General features: G+C 35.5%; 2 protein-coding genes across 2 annotated transcripts; both read right to left on the bottom strand.

Moving 5' to 3' along the window:
- Window positions 1-12111: 12111 nt before the first annotated feature.
- On the bottom strand, window positions 12112-13623 carry LOC149538354 (LRR receptor-like serine/threonine-protein kinase HSL2). The gene is made up of 2 exons (XM_089799701.1): window positions 12748-13623; window positions 12112-12656 (listed from the first exon to the last, which is right to left on the bottom strand). The coding sequence occupies exon 1, from the start codon at window positions 13621-13623 to the stop codon at window positions 13204-13206; it is 420 nt and encodes a 139-aa protein (XP_089655827.1). The 3' UTR covers window positions 12112-12656; window positions 12748-13203.
- LOC149538355 (receptor-like protein kinase 7) lies at window positions 12358-13007 on the bottom strand. Its single transcript, XM_089802455.1, has 2 exons — window positions 12849-13007; window positions 12358-12771 (listed from the first exon to the last, which is right to left on the bottom strand). The coding sequence occupies exons 1-2, from the start codon at window positions 13005-13007 to the stop codon at window positions 12358-12360; spliced, it is 573 nt and encodes a 190-aa protein (XP_089658581.1).
- Window positions 13624-14130: the final 507 nt, after the last annotated feature.

Below are 14130 nucleotides of genomic sequence, written 5' to 3'. Positions count from 1 at the left end.
ATCCCATCTTGTGATCTTCTCCTTTCCTCTTCTATTTCTTTCCAATTGAACCTCTTGCACGGAAGTTTTGGCATGGCCTTTTAGTTTGGCCTCTGCAAACTTAACCCTATCTGGGTCCCTGATATCCTCATACTCAAAGTATTCTTCCAGTTCATTGATCCAATCGATCAACTCATCTGGTTTCAAATTTCCTGAAAATACACCCACTTCAATTGTGGGTCTTTTCCCAAACTTAGTAATGGCCATAAAAAGCCTTTCCTCTACATGATTCAGAACTTCCCCATCAAATTCCCCTTTCTGGTCCAATTTCTTCTTCTTCATTGTCATCCCCACTATCATCACCTGCGGCAACATTTTCTCTTCTATGGAGCTCCTCTTGCAATGCCTGTACCTGCCTTTGGAGGGTTCTAACCTCCTCAGGATTAATAGCTCTGTCCCTTCCACCATGCTCTCTTCATGGAGGCATCTTCTTAACTCAAACCCACAACCACACAGTCCTGGTGCAAACTGCCTCACAGTCGGCGCTCTGTCTACACACTCAGGAAAACTAGCTCTGATACCACTTAATGGGGACACAACCCAAGCATAGAATGGACACAACAGAAAAGGGGAAATTATATTAACTAAGAAAATAAGCTAGTACAAATAGTACAGAGAAAATAAACTTCAAAACCTACCCTAAGGGCTTACAATAGCATAAATCTGGAGATAATTTCTCCTATCAGTACCTCCTCTCAAACTCCACTCCAACTGCCTTTTACAATGCTAGAAATCTCCTTAAATAGACCCCAGAGGGCTAAGGACTAGGAGTACATTCTAGAAAGTGCTAGTAGGAATCCACCGACCAAATAGAAGGTTCTAGAAGCTGCGTTAGAAGTCGACGCAAATCTAGAAGAATCCAGAAATGGTAACCAAACTTTTGGGAGGCATAACTTTTGAATCGTAGCTCCAATTGATGAACCGTTTACATTTTTGGAAAGCTCTCAAAGTGCTCTATAGCCCTATGGATGAGCTTTGCTTGTCCCCCATTTTTGGCCCTTTTTGAGGTCATTTAATGCCCCTAACCTGACTTTGAAGCATTCTTAGGAGGTCTCCAAAACTCGAAAAACTGTAATAACTTTCAAACCATGAGGCCTTTTGACCTGATTCTTTTTCTGGAATGCTCCAAATCACAATTACATTCATCTGACCAATTCACACCTTCTAGTTTACCAAAATGATGGCCCAATTTCATACTCCTATTTTTTTTTGGATTTACACGAACACTGATAGTGGAACTATGAGAGTTGGAACCTTTATTTGACCGAAATGGGTATCCAAAAATGAAAACACATGAAACAAAAACTAAGTCTAATTATTTTTTTTAGGTGACACAGTATTGCCCTTATACCTCTGGATGCTCCTGCATCACTTTATCATGGTTTACATATCCCAATAAATCAACTGAGTCATGTGGAAATTAAAAATTCTCATATTCATTCAAAATACCATCGCTTAGAATTCACTAAGTTCCAACACTTAGTTGTCACTTAATCACTTAGTCTATTTTACTCAGTTGATATTGATGCTTGATCAGTAATAGATATGGTTGGCTTGCACTAGAACTCAACTAACACTAGCATCACTCGGCATACCTCAATCTTTCACTCTTTTTCTCAGTTAAGCTCTACATTCCTAATACAAATAATCACATTTTCCTATCGTAGTCTAACTAATTACATGTCCATTGTAACTTTCTTTTCATAGCTCAACCTTTCCTCCTTGGTGCTATCGTTATGAGAAGTCTCTCTAATCCTCTTCATCAATAAAATAGATATGACATCAATGACAAAGAAATAATTGTTCTAATTGTAAATTTCTAACACAAGTAACTAATCAAGCTCAAATTGAGAAATCTACAAAGAAGAAGGTAGAGGCAACCATGAGGAAGATTATGGAGAATGCACAAATGAACCTAGAAGAAGTAGCATCGGCAAGACAAAATGTTGCATGAATGAAGCAAAGTGGTATAACAAGAAGTAAGTATAACAAGAGTCCAAAATATAATTCCTCCTAGCACTAGGAGATCTACAATACTAACATAGGTAAAATTAGAAACACTTGAACCACAATCCAAGAAGAGAACAAAGAAAACACCTAGTGGACTTGTAAAATGAAGAAACACACTCTTCAACTAGTTGAATCAAGTGAGTTAGATGAAGAGGAATTAGAGGAAACAAAGGAAAAACCAATTGAAAATTAGAGATAGAAGTGAAGAAACCTTCTAGAAGAAAATCATGGAAGCCAAAGGTTTAAAATTTGAATGTTCAAATCATCAAAAATGACAACTTTGTATAGTTAAAAAAAAATTATGATTATTATAGCAACATGGATAGATTATAGTTGGTGAATTTTGTAGTTAGGCATGTGATTCTAACAAATCAAAAATTTGAAGACATTCAGAAGGACATTCCAAAAGATTTGTGCAATAGATTGATTAATAGGAGAGGAAGAGTAATAGATGAAGATAAAAGAATTATAGAAAACCTAATTAATTTTTTTGTGAAGTTAATAGTAATGATGACATGGAGCAAATAATGAAGGGTATTAAGCCCTTGCTAAGAAATAAGAAAAGAGCAATCCTTATGATAGAAAAGAAAACATTACCAATTGAGAACGCAATAGTACCAGAGGAGTCTACAATGACTATACCAATAGTTACATCAGTGCTAGAAGTCAAGAACAAAGTTGAAATGATAGAGCTACTTCATAAATTTCTATTGGTACTAACATAATGCAAATTGAAAATACTAATATTACAATTGATATAGTAGAAGATCCAAGTAAGGACTTTGGAACAAATATTTCATAATTTGGTGAGCTACACCATCTCTAAAAATTAGGAAGAAGGAGAAGAAAATAAAAAGAAAGAAGAAGAAGACAAGAAGAAGTAGGAAAAAAGTAAAGAAGAATCTAAAAGATAAAAAGAAAAAGAAATTGGAGGTAGAGAAGAGAAAGAGAAAGAAGAGGAAGATAGAAAGAAGAAATAAGAAGAGAAGAAGAGAAAAGAAGTGAAAGATAAGAAGAGGAAAGAAGAATAAGATAGGAAGAGAAAAGAATAGGAAGATATGAAGAAGAAAGAAGAGAAACGAGAAGGATGATGAGAAGAAGAAAAAGGAAGAAGAAGAAAACAAGAAAAAAGAAGAAGAAGAAAAGAAGATAAAAGAGGAAGAAGAGAAGAAGGAAAAGGAAGAAGAGAAGATGAAGGAAAGTGCACCTAGTTCTTCTAGCACACCCTTTACATTGACAAAACTTATAGGGTTTAATAATGATGATCAACTTGAATTGATCTCATCACTCAGTAAAATAATTAAGAAGAATATAAAAGTCAAGAGTATGTAGAGCATGCTAATAGAAGTAACATATAGATTGTAGAATAATATATTTGTAAAGATGACTAGATTAGATCCAGAGGATAGAGGAAAAAATACTATTCAATCTTTTGATGCTCGATTGACTACACTATCATAAACTGTCATAGTAAAATCACATGTTTTGCATGATACAAAAATATTAAGAAAATTCTATGACAATGTAAGAAAAGTTTTGAAGATTCTTCATAAAAAGATCAAGGAACTAAGATAGTGTTTGATAGAAGGACAATTTGTTTATAGGAAGTGTGTTGTAGTGCGCACACACTTATCAAGGATATCAGGTTTACCAGTGACATTGATAGTTATTGGGAATCTTGTAAATATATTTGTGATATTGTAGCTTTCTAAATTTGGACATTAAAATATGATGATAAGGTTCTTTGAGTGTGTTTTGATGGCCTTTCTTGGCTTTCACCACATGTAGGACTCTCACCTCTATTCATGTTGGACATTTATGATTCTCTAAAGAAATATAGGCTTCACACAAAATTAACTTGTTGAAAAAGTTACAATCACTTATTGCATATATTTATCTAAATATGAGTCATTGGTTGTCTGATCTATAGTATAAAATATAGATGTCCTATGTCTCCCTAGCTATTGGATGAGTTAGTAGTCAGTATTCATAGGTTATAAATGACCACTACAAGTCTAACTCATACCTGCTAAATAAGAATGGCTAAAATTCTAGTCTAGACAGATAAAGGTTTGAGTTTCTCACCTTTTCCTAAATTGCGGTCATCAGTAGCCAATGCTCTCAATAGTTTTAGAAATTGAGACTTCACTCTCGATTGTAATAGAGATAACCTACTAATCTATGAATGTATTCATACCAATACTTTTTGGAAAAATCTGTAGGAATATTATAGCATGTACAAAATATTTGGTGAATCCCATGTAATAAAAATACATCTTATGTAATTTCCAAGGCTATTATTGTCCATCCAATATATGGCCATGCATAATAGAGTTGGAGAAGTTGAATTAGTGTGGGACACATGTCCACATATTTGTGGGGAAAATGTCATCCCTCCTAAAAATAATTAAAAACCATTGGAGAATCAAGGCAATAAAAGTTCCCTTTGGAAATCATAGCCAAATGTGTTTAATTTTCCATGTGAAAAAAATATTTTTGATTGGCCATATCGTGTGAAAAGGAGAGTTGATGACATAAATATTGTGGTGATAGGCCTGGGGGTGTCAAAATTTTTTGGTAAAGTTGGGGCAACATGTCGTATTGCATATATGGAAAAAAAAATTCCAAACCAACATTGGTTGATAGGAAAAAATTTCTAGTTAATGAATATTCACCACTAAAGGAAACACTATTTTTGGTTGCAAGAAAAGTTGCTTTACAACATTTTTCTGAACTTGAGATTTTTCTACCATACAACATTATTGATAGTTATAAACCTTATTACATCTTGAAAGGTCTTATATGACCATATAATAATGCAAAGATAACTTATAGTCCCATAACCCATCAATTGACCCTATTGGATAATCAGGGCTAGGTTCCTCTACACAAATAAATTTCAAGAGTTTCCATAGGTATAGGTAAGAAATTCCACATAAATATGGGGATGTTTTGGATAGTTACCCACCAGGGATTTGATGAATCAAATAATTTCTCCTTATTCACATTTTTCCATTGAGAAAAAGCCGTAAAAATCCACGAGTTAATGTAAAACGCTATCTTCTTACCACTTGATTTTGCAAAATAGGGGTTTTGAAAAAAAGAAGGAACAAGAAATTTTTGATCATCCTATGATATGTATAAGGAAGCCCAGACCTTTTATACCATAGACTATGTAGCTAATCATTCACAAATTTTTTAGTGTGGATCTTAGAAACATCCTGAGTTGCAAGAAAAATAGATACATATTTTAGCATATCCTTATCACTATCAATAAATTTAGATATTTTGAAATTAGGTTTGACAACCAATAAAAAGTTGGAGGGTTGTTTCCTATTCCTGCACAATGAACATCTACAGATAAGCTTTTTGCAATGGCACCAATTATGAAGATAGCACCACTAGGGACATTGAACACACTAGCAACTTCTTTGAAAGACCTCTTCTTTGACTCTCCACCAACAAAATTCTATCAACAACAACATTATTATTGTATTTCTTACATCTACTATCTAGCAATAAAGGTTATGCCAAGCATGGCCACACACATAGTTAAGGTCAACCTACTTATAACCAATTGAAAGATTATTCACAAACACAAGAGCTCCTTAATCAATATCCTTGGACTTATAGATCCCTAGCCATAAGAGCAATGCCAACCACTCATATATCATTTAATATTTATTGTTGCAAATTGCTTATTCGCCTTGTGATATTTATTTATAATATATATAAATAATTAAATTATTTATTTATTTAATAATATTTTTTATATTATATATAAGGGGATCACTAGAAAAAAGAAACCTGTTACATTGAAATTTACAAAAAATGGAGGCCCAACCTCACAATAATTGTATCACGATATCCACAAATCATAGTCATATGAATAGATACAAAAGAGAGATCTAAAAGATTAATGTAGAAAATCATCATGGGTGTCCACACAAGTACCCATAGTTCCTTCAATCCACACAATATTTTTCTTCTCATGTTTCTATGCAAGCACAAGGATTTGGTACTTTTTCAAGTTTTTCTTTCTCTTAACGTCCTAGTTAAGCTTCTTCATAGTCTTCTTGAACATCTACAAGTCATCCATATTCTTCTTCCATTCATAGTCATCCTTCATTTCAAAGATGAAGAACCTTTTAAGCTTTTCCTTCTCAATCAACATTGTGATATGAACCTGCAAGAAGATTTTAAAAGAAGTGAGTTTTTGAAAAAAAACTCGGTAAGAATTTTGGGGTTGTTTAGATACCTTTCCTCATTTATACATTTCCAAATCTACCATAACATAAATTAGAAAATAGAACATTCCAAAGAAAATTAGTATCTTTTTTTTCCATCAATATGCCTAGTAATAATTTTAGGAATATTAACATTGATAGGATAAGAGATACCAAACATATGCCAAATTTCCTTAACAAAAATACAATAAAAGAGAACATGTCTTCCAGTTTCAGGTAGTCTATATAAGTTACTATAATTAGTAGCAGTGTTCTCTTTTACAATTGGGAGTCTATCAAGAATCAACAACCATTTAAAGCATTTTATTTTAGGTTCAATAGAGCCTTTCTACAATATACTAAAATAATTCTTCAAAGAGAAAATGTCTAGAGAGAATTACCAAACAAAACTAACATGGTCAATGATGCCATCATTATATCCAATCACCATACATATGTTTTTACCTTTGATTTTTGATAAAATGGTCCCATCAAGCCATTTATAGTTTAAGTATCTATGAGAGCCCACATGACAGGTAGTGGGTAAGTCCTTGGTAGCTTTAAGAATCATATTATAAGTGTTTCCCCCCCCCCCTTTTGGGAGGCCAAGATATCAAAATTGCTCTAAGTTCATTCCATCTTATTAATATATCATACTCAAAGAGGTTAGTTAGCTAAGAGAGGCCCAAATTGGACTAGTATCTAGTAGAGCAACCTTGGGAGAGGGCAAGCGGTTTTCCAGCTAAGTGCAAGTTCCACTGAATGGATCTTTCACAATAATGTTGATTATCATCATGGAAGTCCTTGTTAGTAATATAATTCCTCACATAATTCCAAGCTTTCCATATGGATCCAAAGAAATTCAATCCTTGAACAACAATAGGAAAGTTGATAATAATTAGATCGTTTAAAGGTAGATTCCTCCAAGATTTATCATTATTGGGGAATCAACTTTCTATATTGTTCCTAACAAGGATCTTTTATGGATCATTATAATACATAGAGTGGAAAATCTATTTGGCAACAAGGGCAATCCCTTGGAGTTTAAGACCCTTCAAGCCCAAGCCCCCAAGGAAATTATCAATGTGACACCAATCCCACTTAACAACATGCATCTTTCTATTCCCTTTACCATCAAACCAAAGGATGTTTCTATGTGCCTTTTGGATTTCCCATTTTTGGAAATCACTAAACATCTAGGCTAAGGAATAGTACATATTGTAGGAAGATAGATTTTTTTGGCAGACTTATACTTTTCCAGCCAAGGATAAATATTTATTGTGCTACTTATATAGCTTCTTAGTGATTTTATCTATAACCTAAGACCACATATTCTTTAAGGAGGGATCAATAGAAACCAGTATGCCTAGATATCTCACAATTTTGTGAGGAACTACCCATTGAAAATCACAATTTTTAAACTAGTTGAGGGGTTTTTCATCCAATCAAATACATATACATTTGGCATGGGATAAATGAGAACTAGAGATATTGCAAAAGAAACTATGTTTGTTTTGAAAAGCTTCAAAATTGTTGGCAACAAATTCAAAGAAAACAACAATATCATCTGCAAATTTTAGTTTATAAGCTGATCGTCATTAGGGAGAGATATGCAAGGGGAGATAGAGTTATCTGTAAGAATTTAATACAAAGGATCAGAGGAAATAACAAAGAAGGCAAGGGCCAAGGGACAACATTTCCTAATGGATCTAACAAGGGGAAATGAGTCAAAAAAGGATCCATTAACATCAACTTGGGCAAAAGCATCTTTGAGAAACATATTAACAAAATTGCATAAAACTTTAGGAAATGCAAAGGCCTCGAGCATCATGGAGATAAAGCACTATTGCACTTTTTCATACGCCTTCTCAAAATCTAGAAGAAACATGGAAGGTTTTTGGTGATAATAATTGGCCCAATTCATGGCTTCCCAATCGATAACACAATTCTTAAGAATATATCTTCCTTTAATGAAGCTAGTTTGGGTAGCACAAAAAAATTTGGGAAGGATATTCTTAAGTCTCAAGGTGAGCATTTTGGAAAAGATTTTATAGGAGACATTAAGAAGAGTGATAAGTCTCCAATTTTTTAAGAAAGCCTTCTCCCCATCCTTAGAAATCAATTTGATAATACCTCTATTGATGGAGCAACCCATGGAACCTCTAGATAAGGCTTTTGAGTAAATATCTTGAAGATCTTTGCATAGCCAATTAATATTAGCCCATTAATATTAGCCAATTAATATTAGAGTGATAAGTCTCCAATTTTTAAAGAAAGCCTTGTCCCCATCCTTAGAAATCAAATTGATAATACCTCTATTGATGGAGCTACCCATGGAACCTCTATATAAGGCTTTTGAGTAAATATCTTGAAGATCTTTGCATAGCCAATTAATATTAGCTCCACTAGAAGCTCATCAAGCCTAGGGGTCTTATCATTATTAAGGGAGTTAATAGATTTTTCAATTTCTTCTAAGGATATATCTTTAGACAATAGGTCAGCATCAATATTAGATATCCTATTAGGGATAAGAGACCTAAGCTAATTTCTAAGGCAAGTGCCCTCCTTTGAATCCTTAGAGGTGAAGAGTTTTTGTAAAATTTAGCAAAGTCCTCTTTGATGTTGTCAAGGCTGGTAATTTTTTTATTATTAACTATAGTTCTCTCAATATTTTGATTGGACTATTTACGTTTTCTAAGGTTAAAGAAAAAATTAGAACCACGATCACCAAGTTGTAGCTAGTGAGCACGAGATCTAATTTTGGCACCTCTAGTTTTAACCTACTAGTTTTGTCTAAGGGCTTCCCTAGCATTAATCATATGAGTGATGAGATCATAGTTTGAGGGATTGTCTTGAATGTTAGTTTCAGCTTTTTGAAGGTTAGAGGAGAGATTTATTTCAGTGAATCTATAGTCTTTGGCCCTATTTTGGCCAATGGTTTTTAACAGATTTTGCAAAGCAAGAATTTTCATGTTCCATGTATGCATATGAGAACTAGTGGGAAAGTTGTTCCAATTAATGAGTCTAATGATATGAATGGAAACATGAATGTCTTCATCTTTAAGAAGACTAATATTCAGAATAAATGTAGAATTAGAGCCTTTGTTGTGCACATGAGAATTATTAATCGTAATGGAAGTAGAGATAGGATGGTGATCGGAAAGGGAAGTAGAGGTGACACAGACAGTGTCACCTCGGTTATTAGGAAAGACAAAGAAGAAATTTTGGTTAGCATAGAAATGGCCTAATCTAGAATAGATTCTAGAGGGTGTTTATTGGAAATTACACTGAGTATGCCATAATATTGGATTATTATCTTTATTACTAGTTAGGGGGTCAAAGAGATGTTTCGCATTCTTCATTCTATTCCAGTGGATTTTTTCCATGTCTCTCAAAGAAAATGGAAGAACACCAATTTTACCTTCTTGATATTCAGCCATATTGAAATCCCAACCCACAAGCCATGGGATATTAGGGAGAGTAGCCAACTAGTCCTAGAGGATCACTCTCTCCCTAAAATTATTTGAGGCATAAATAGAGAAAATGCCAAAGGTATTGTTGTTGTAATTAATAGTAATCCACACTCCTCTGTTACAAGGGGAGATCCCATTACCATTGATATAATTCCTCCATCTTGGGTTAATTATAAACGTAACACCAGCCCTACCTCTAAGGTGGTTAGAAAAAAATTGATCGCATTTTTCCATAGGAAGTTAAGATTGGTTTCAAGTATGAAATCAATAGCTTTAATCTCCTGTAATATCAAGAAATCCATGGAATTATAGGTATCTAAATAACACTTAATAAAAAAATTCCTATCAAGGCATTCAAGCCCCCTTATGTTCCATGACATGCAATTTATGAGGAAACATTGGGGTCTGGGGTGGAGAACAATAGTCAACTGACCCCACAGTTGGGGAAACAGCAACAAAGAGGATGTCTTGTTCTTTTTACTAGAAGAGTTCATATTCTTGGAACCCAAAGGTGTCGCCCATCATTTCAATGTTGGAAAATCTCCCTTGAATTCATAATAATTATTTGAGATAGCAGGGGACAAGATATCCACATCCATGAACTGTTTAAAGTGTAGATGTAGAATCTAAGTATTTCTTACAAGAATGGATGACCTCAATCATATAGTCATTGCCAAGCTCTCGGAAAGTTTTGTGAGGGAGGATTTGGGGAGGGACAAAGACTGTGAAAATGATAATAGGTTCCCTATTGGTCATACTAGTTGGGGAGGGGAGAAAAAGTTTAGGTCTCTTGAGAGACGACTAGGACATGATTATTTGTGCTATAGGCTAGTAGAGGACTTAAAGATTGAGAGCACATAATGGAGGTGTTAGCCTACTTATTTCATTCATCTACATTTTTTAGTCACACTTTGAAAACCATCATTTGATTCTCAATTTTGCTAGACAAGGAACTAGTCAAGATTAAAGTAGGGGAAGAAGTAGAAGGAATGGATGGGGTGCTGGAAACCAAAGCGGGGAGGGGAATGGGATATTCATCCGCAAGAGGGGTTTTGATCATAGAGGAATCCACATGAGGGTTAGCAAAATTGGTGGTTTTTTTTTTCTCAGGGGGTCGAGTGTGTGGGGGAGGTGAGGGCTTAGCTGATAGAGGTTTTTTCTAATGATGGGGTAATCCTTCCTTCTACATGGGAAACAAGTATACAAACCCCCAAGAACTTCAATAGGGCAGGATTAATTATCCTCATCAATGTTAATGTTGATATCTACCAGGAATCAATGAAATAAGTCTCCTAGCATCCATATGAGCAACCAATCTCACAGTATCATCTATTCAAATGACTTTACCAAGTGGTTAGAGCAATTGTGGAAGGAAACACAATACAAACAACAAGATTTGTTTGACCAAGATTCACTGAGGGGCTGAGAGGGAACAAACTTCCTCATTAATGGTCTCGAGGGACCAAGCCAAGGCTCAAAAGGAGGTAGAACCCATTGTCCAATATTATTTTTTAAGCACTTTGGCTTGGGATTCAAGATTGACAAAGAAACTTAAATATAAACCTTTTCGAATTTGTCTGCAAAACGAAATATGAAATCCAAGTTTCAAGTTCAAGTTGTTATGTAGCCAATCATAAAAAAATTTCTTGGAAGGGCATTTATCTACTTCAAAAATAGCGAAAGAAATAGCCGAAATCCTTAATCTATTTTTTTTTGTCACAATTTCACTAGGCATTGCTGAATTCGAAGGAACTAAGAAAGGTAAAGCAATAACCCCATTGTTCTTACTAGATTCATAGACCCCATGAATACTTGACAAATCAAACCTTGCGCCTAGGTCAATGGCAATGCAAGAGTTAGCAATTGCCTCGAAGAATGATTTGGGTATTGCAAGCAAAGAGTTGATGGTTTTGGGGGCATCAACCAATTTTAGATTGATAGAAGCCATTGATGCCCTAGACAAAGCCATAGGAGAGATAGGGGGAATGAAATCTGCCTAGCGACAAAGGGAAGAGGAAGAGTTTTCAATAATATTAAATGTATTAAAAACATGGAGGAACAAACCTCTCACTGTTGTCGGAGAAAGGAAGTTGTTTTGTCACTATTTTTGCCACTTCCACATTAAAAGGCCATGAATTCTTTTCATTTAATAATATTTTCAATTACTTTGTGATTTGCTATATAATATAATTAGTTTGTTGGAAAATTAGAATAAATTCAATTATTTATGATTTATTATATAATATAATTACATTGTGAGAAAATTAAAGTATATATAATTAGATTAAAAATATAATTAAAAAATAAAATAATTATGTTTTTATTAATAATTAACAAATTCAATTAATACATCACAAAACATATTAGAAGACACATTGTAAATATTATAATATTTATGAGGAAATGTTAGGAAAATCACATGGTCAAGGTTTCTTATTTCGACGGAAGCGCAAAAGCTGCTAACATTTAATTTTAAATACATGCCTATGAAACAATCAGCTTCTACTTTTCCCTCATAAAGGAAAAACAAGCCGACATCTGTCTAGCCTATGGAGTAATGCACGTGTTACAATTAGTCCTCCTCTGGAAAGTAAACAGCTTCATCCTCGCTATCGGATTCGCTCATTAAAATCTTGCGTGATACTGATCAAATGTCTCTTCGCAGTTATGCTGGTTAGGGACTCAATTTGTGGAAACCAAACCCAAATGCAAGACACGCATAATTTGTTAAACAGAGCCATCTCTTGTCCGCCCATCAGAATTCTGTTGCGTATCCATTCCACGATGTCCCCCTCCTCTCCATACTCTGCCTCACCCGTCGCTTTCATCCCGCTAACCAGCTCTAACATCACCACTCGGAAACTGTACACACATCTCTTCTCGTTCACCTTTAGCCTCTCCGCATATTCTGCATCACAATTCCCAATAATAATAAAAAGTAGAGGATAGCTTGCGCAAGAAAAAACCAATCTAATTTGTGAAAGAGTGAGTTTTGATACCTGGGGCGATGTATCCGTGGGACCCTACGTAACCAGAAACCGTGAACTCATACCCTTAGCTCTTTGGATACCCCAAAATCTGAAATTTTAGCCCCAAATACCTCATCCAGCAAAATGTTGCTGGATTTCACATCTCTATGCATATAACTCAACCCCCGAGCTAGACCAAGAGCAATCTGATAACGGATCGGCCATTGGAGATTTACCAGCGGTCCAGATCGATTTCCGTGCAGATAGTCGAACAAGCTGCCGTTAGGCATGAACTCGTACACTAACAGCTTGCAATCGGAGTCTCTTCACAGCTTGAAATGCAACAGAGAAGCTTCAAGATATTAGGATGCCTGATGAGACCCAATTTGTCCACCTCCACTTCCCCCATTTTACTCTCTCTTCCCGCTCTGCTTGTGTTCGGGATTTTCTTAACAGCTTGCAATCTTGAAGCTTCTCTGTTGCATTTCAAGTGAAGACTCCAGAGCCTCCAGAGCCCATCACGTTACTCTCTCTCAGATTGCGAAGGATGAATGCCTCGTCCACTTCTGTTGAATGGAACGGCGTCATCTTCCACGACTGCGTGTCTGCGTAACGCCGCTTCGAGGAGCGAGACAGATAAATGCAGCCCAAGGTAATGACGGCAACTATAAATAAAGATGGTACCAGAATGGTCACTAACCTCTGAGGTGACATTTTACTTGAAGATGAACACGAAGGTAGCATTAGATTCCGCCCTCCACATAGCTTCGGGTTACCGACAAAGCTGTCCTTGTAAACCGCATTGTCTAAGCCATCCGGAATGCACCCAGACAAGCGATTGTTGGATATATTGAAAACGTTTAGATTCGGTCCTCCCAATTCGAGAGGAACCCTTGCAGAAAGCATATTGTTTGACAAATCAAGAGTATTTATTTTGCCAAATGATCCAGGGATTTCGCCCGAAGGCTATTGTAACCCAAATTGAGCTGAGTGAGATTCTTCAGTGACATTATTTCGTCAGGAATTCCTTGTGAGAGAAAATTGTGGTCCAGCAGGAGAATGTTGACCAAACTCAAACTCCGGAGCTCAGGTGGAATGGGGCCTGAGAGGTGGTTGTTGCTAGCTTCAAACACTTGAAGTTTTGTAAGCCGCCCAACTTCCGGAGGAATTACTCCGTTGAAGCGGTTGTTGCTTATCGTCAATCGAATCAGACTCGTTGCTTGGCCAATTGCGGGTGAAATCTTGCCTTGGAACTTATTTTTCTCTAAAAACAATCCCTGGAGCTTGTCAGCACCCCATAGTCCCGGAGGAATCTCGCCGCTGAGCTGGTTGTCGTCGATGTACAGATACTCTAGATATTTGCAGTGTGCAAAGAACGAAGGCAAAGAACCGTCGAATTTGTTTGATGTGCCA

This window comes from Cupressus sempervirens, chromosome 9, assembly GCF_028749045.1.
Source record: "Cupressus sempervirens isolate cs-2001-9-10 chromosome 9, ASM2874904v1, whole genome shotgun sequence".
NCBI lineage: Eukaryota > Viridiplantae > Streptophyta > Pinopsida > Cupressales > Cupressaceae > Cupressus > Cupressus sempervirens.
This window is presented reverse-complemented; position numbering and strand designations above follow the sequence as displayed.